Source organism: Aplysia californica, unplaced genomic scaffold (genome assembly GCF_000002075.1).
Source record: "Aplysia californica isolate F4 #8 unplaced genomic scaffold, AplCal3.0 scaffold00422, whole genome shotgun sequence".
Lineage (NCBI taxonomy): Eukaryota > Metazoa > Mollusca > Gastropoda > Aplysiida > Aplysiidae > Aplysia > Aplysia californica.
Genome location: NW_004797692.1, coordinates 678731 through 684253, shown reverse-complemented (window position 1 = coordinate 684253; position 5523 = coordinate 678731). Strand labels below are relative to the sequence as shown.

General features: G+C 40.1%; 1 protein-coding gene across 1 annotated transcript in view; it reads right to left on the bottom strand.

Moving 5' to 3' along the window:
* Positions 1–1477: 1477 nt before the first annotated feature.
* LOC101859351 (cohesin subunit SA-2) overlaps positions 1478–5523 on the bottom strand; it is a 56563-nt gene continuing 52517 nt past the window's right edge. The window contains exon 34 of the mRNA XM_005104506.3: positions 1478–3099. Coding sequence (XP_005104563.1) covers positions 3070–3099 — 30 coding nt within the window. The 3' untranslated portion in view covers positions 1478–3069. The remainder of the gene's footprint in view (positions 3100–5523) is intronic.

The following is a 5523-nucleotide window of genomic DNA, read 5'->3' as shown; positions in this document are numbered from 1 at the left end:
TATATTTTTTAATTTCAAGGGGTAAATGGGACCAACTTGTGATGAGAGGGATAGAACATCCCAGCAGAAAGACCGAGATACTAGATAAAAACCTCCCCCCCCCCCCTAAATTAGGTCATCTGCGTGCGACAGCGAAGTGCCTAAAAGCTACACCACAAAAGTTGGTGCGAAACCAACAGTGTATGTGTGTGTGTGTATGTGTGTGTGTGTGTGTATGAGTGTGAGTGTGAACCAAAATAAAACAAAATGTAATGCTAGCTCAGGACAAGAAATATGGAGAGACTGATTAATCTTTCATCATGAATGAACAAGACGATGAAGAATCCACACTAATGATGCACACTGACAAAATGAGTAACTTCTCGCAATAGGCAAATGGGGATATCGGCTAATAATCGACATGGAGGCCAAATTCGAAATTTGTCGGTTTTCAACTGATGCCATGTCCTTTAAGTTAAACATGTCTTTTATCATCTCATAGCATAAAATTGTATAAAACTGAACCAAGAAGTTTGAATTATCTATACCCATAGTTCTAAAATCAAGGACGTCACTCATTTTGTCGGCACGCCTCATACGGGGTGCCCACTACGGTTGGGATCGGCCGATCAGGTCAATTGCCCGACTCGATCCCCTCAAAAACAAAAGTGTTTGTTTTCAGTTTCAGGCGATCGAGTCGGGCGATCAGCCCAATCCAGCCGTAGTGGGTCCCCCGTATTACATTGATAAAACAAAATGTAACGCTAACAATACAGAACAAACAAAAATAAGGAGAGGCCAATTAATCATTCATCATGAACCAATAGTACAATGAAAATTTTTTACATAATGAGACAATAAATAACTGACGTCTGACACACGCAAATTGCGTGCACTTTTCAAAACAGCACACCAAAAACTTTCTCTGTTTTTTGACATAATAACACCCACTTAGGCAGACTTTCCAACCTTTTCAAAACTTAATCAGGGTCACCCGATGTTATATAACAACATCAGATTACATGAAACAAAGAACAAAACTCCATGGGACTAGTTTTTTGGTGCTGTGAACGTGACAAGGCTCTCAAATTCCTGACGGTCCAATCCGGGCGGGAAATTTGGGACAGTTGGTAACTTTGTTTAGGCCACTCAACAACTATACACTAAATATTATAATTCATCAATATGCAACACACTCATATGGGGAAAAAGGCGGCCGCCAAAAAACTGATAACTTGACAGGAAAAAAAAACAATTAGCAAACCAATTTTAACGTGCCATCACAAAACCATGAAAACAATAATAATCCGAAATAAATCGTGCATTATTCAAGATAAAAATTGCGACTGCACTGCTCTCAGCTCTAGAACAGAAGTCTAAAGAATTCTTCAGGCAAACAGAAAAGAGCATAACAAATCGAAGAAGAAAAAAAACAACCCGTTGTCATTCCTATTACCAGTATATAAATTCCTGTAAACACAACATTCAACATCTGTTCTTCCCTTGATCATTCTTGTTTAATCTGAGAGAATACAAACTGTTACAAACAACGCATTATGAGACATGTACATAAACCATAACTTTCAAATTTGCACAAAATGCATACATATAAGAATGAACATGCACCATTACACAAAATGCATAAACCCAAACGAACATAAATCATAACTCAAAATGCATTTTTAATAAAGTAGCCTACATATAAGCCAAAACAGAAAATGCATAAACAAAAACGAACAACATAAATCTTTGCACAAAATGCATAAACCCAAATGAACATAAAGCATACACAAAATGCATGTGTGGCATTGTAGTGAAATCAGGTGCTCATCAAAATAATGAAATTGAAGACACAGACATTTTCCTGTTGGTTGGTCCATTGGGGGACACCAGGTGGCCTTCACCTCCTTCAATCTCAAATATCTAGACTGCTGTTGAAGATAGGTATTTTTTACAATAAAAAACAAAACAAAATGAATAAGCTTTAAGATGATACTAATAACTCCCTATGCCCAAAAATTAATTAGCTTTTTAGTTTTAGTAAGAGTTTTATAGTACTTGCAATGTATATAAAATCATATAAATTAACAAGCGCCTGATTCCAGCACGTCTTGACACAAGAAAAGTACAAATTTGTGCGTATCGGGGAATTAAAGAAATACAGCCTAGCACTGACATCTGCAGTCTGGGTACAGAGACGGAGACAGGGATTGGAGCTATGTAAGCGGAGAGGCAGCGCAGTAGTGGCCAGTCTGTAGGGAACAGTGGCTTTTTCAATACCAAGTGAGCTGAACTCAAACTATAAGGATCATATCGTCTCCATCGTGATAACGTTAGATAACTACAAAATTTTCGATTTTGCTTTTTTTTGTGTGTGAAATGTATTCTACAAAGCATGTTTCATACTCTGGTTAAAAATTTTATCTTCAAATAAATAAGCGGTAGTGGACTTTTTTTTTTATCAGTATGAAAATTGGATCACTCTAAGTCGTCATTTTAATAACTCTGTTTTTTTCTTTCTTCTTCTCCTGACCTCACTTATCCGGACCTTATCCCGACGGCGATGATATACTGTATTTTTAAGAATGACATCAGAAATTCTAGATCGCCAAATCTGGAACAGCTGAGGGAACTTCGGGGCAGCTGACACGCCTGGAACTGACGAAGGGGAAGAGAAAGAAAATGTGCCTGTCGTCTGCCACATGTTTCTCTTTGCCTCACATCTGTCTGTTCCTACACCTGGCTGCAGTAGTGACAACGGTCATCTTTCTTCTCTGCCGCATCAGTCAGTACCCTTGATGATCCGATCACCTCTCTTCTGTCGATCGGTCAGTACCCTTGATGATCCGTCATCTCTCTTCTCCGTTGCATCGGTCAGTACCCTTGATGATCCGTCATCTCTCTTCTCTGTCCCATCAGTCAGTACCCTTGATGATCCGTCATCTCTCTTCTCAGTCCCATCAGTCAGTACCCTTGATGATCCGTCATCTCTCTTCTCAGTCCCATCAGTCAGTACCCTTGATGATCCGTCATCTCTCTTCTCTGTCCCATTGGCTGATGACCGGTCAACTCTCTTCTCCGTCGCATCGGTCAGTACCCTTGATGACCGCTCACATCCGACTGAAAAAGACACACAAGCAAATCACATCATATTTTAAAAAATTTTTTGTTGTTGGTAGAGTCGAAATCATCCAAGATGGTCACTCATTGTCAAGTTGTCTTGTTGTTTTCAAATCCCTTTAGCTGCGAGCATTTCGCTCTTGGCAGCGCAATGCCTCCCTCAAGTAACCACATGTCCTTGTCATTTGGTCAACGCCAGGTCAAGTTGCCTCAGACGGGTGGAACTATTAGAAAGTGTCATTATAATATTGACTTGATGTGTGAGTACGTTTATGTGTGTGTCTGTATGCACTTATGTAGAAATGGTGTGTGCACACATGTGGAGGGTATGTATGTGTGTGTGTCTGTGTGTTTATGTGTGTGTGTGTGTTTCTGCGTGTGTGTGTTTCTGCGTGTGTGTGTGTGTTTATTTCTGTGTGTGTGTGCGCACGCGCGCATGTGTGCATTTGTGTGTGTGCATGTTTATGTGAGTGTGTGCGTATGTGTACATTTATGTGTGTCTGTATGCACATACGTAGAAATGGTGTCTGCACAAATGTGGAGTGTGTATGTGTATGTGTGTGCATACTACTCATTAGTAAGAGTACCAAGCACATTTATGATCAACACATCAAGAAGCAGGAGTAAAACAATACGAAATTTAAAAAAACAACAAAAAAAACCCCAGATATCTATCTGTACACCTGTACACCCACAAACACGAACAAACATGAAAAAAGCTCCCATGCATTCCGGTGGGTCAACATATGGTGAAATGGTATATATAATATATATATAATTTAACGCCCCAATCAACACTGTTAGGTTATTTAAGAAGCATCCGGATGGTCACACAAGCAATATACAGACTTGGTTTTGCACAGGCCTAATGCCAAACTAGACTCAAATAAGTCGATTTGTTTGTTGTAGTAAGTGTTTAACAGCACTGGCAACACAATAAGGTCATATCAGTGCCAAAGATTACTTTTTTTTTTCTTCAGTAGAGGGTTTTACGGCACTCGCAACTGCATAAGGTCATGCGAGCGCCAAGGGGGCCGAAGATTAGGTGTTACAAGAGAGTAACAAACACAAAAAGGAAGGACAGATAAAGAAGATAGATGTTTTATAGGAAAGAAGAAGCAAACCACACCAGGGCACCCGCCAACCACCCAAACATTCTACTTTATCACAGTCACTAGGGCCAACATGTACAACATTCTTGAGACAAAATCTCAATCATATCAAAATGTGAATGATGCGGTATCTCCTAGTATTTGCGAAAACACATCAAGCAAGAAAAAGCTATGATTTAAACACCTGAGAAAAGCAAAATCTCCAATTAAAACACATTAAACCAGAAACAAAGTTGAGATTTAAAAGCATCAAACAAGAATGTTCAAGAAAGGAATATCTCAGATCAAGACATACAAAAGAAACAACAAGTATCTCAAATTCAACATTCATAAACATCAGGAACTTGCAATACAAATGTGTCATCTTAGTGCTGAAGATTAGAGACGTTACTAATAGAGAGCAACATACAAATGAAGAAAAAAAAGAGGAGAGATATGGACAATATGATAGAAGTTTGAGAAGAAAGAAGGGAGGAGCAAACCCCACTAGAGCACCCGCCAACCACCCACTAGTACAAGACTGCCACACTGACTGAAAAGCTGTTAACCCATAACACAGACACACACAACATTTAGGGTAACAAACACAAACCACAAAGGAGAAGCAAAACAATTAAAAAACCCTGGAAAATTCCTTTTCTTTGGAACGCTTGTAGGTACATGTATCAGGGAATTAGCACATGCACACTGAGCGGTATTATTAGAGAGGCCATGAAAGAGAAGGAGAGACAGGGACAATTTAGTAAGAGTTTTACAACACTTGCAACACAATAAGGTCACGGAGTCACACACGTGCCAAAGATTAGGTGTTAGAAGAGAGTAACAAAACAAAAAAGAAGGAGGAGGCGAGATCCCGACGACAGATGTTTGATAAGACAGAAGGAGTAAACCACACCAGAGCACCTGCCAACAGAACTTTGAAGGCGTAAAAATTTGATAGTGGTCAATGATGTCACGAAAGAATACATCAAAGTAGAGAGCAGGGAAGATGGAGACTTGCTGAGGCAAGGAGTGGGGCGTTAGCGAATGAACATGGTCATGATGATAGGTGATAGAAAGACTGTGGCTTTTCACTTTATTAAGTCTTGTGTTTGAAAACTGTGGAAACAAAACACGGGTGGGAGGGGTTGAAGAAGAGAGAGTAAGGGGAGTGGGATGAAGAGGGGGAGAAGAGAGAGTAGGGGAGAGAGGGATGGAGAGGTGGAGAAGAGAGAGTAGGGGAAAGTGGGATGGAGAGGTGGAGAAGAGAGAGTAGGGGAAAGTGGGATGGAGAGGTGGAGAAGAGAGTGGGGGGGAGTGGGATGGAGAGGTG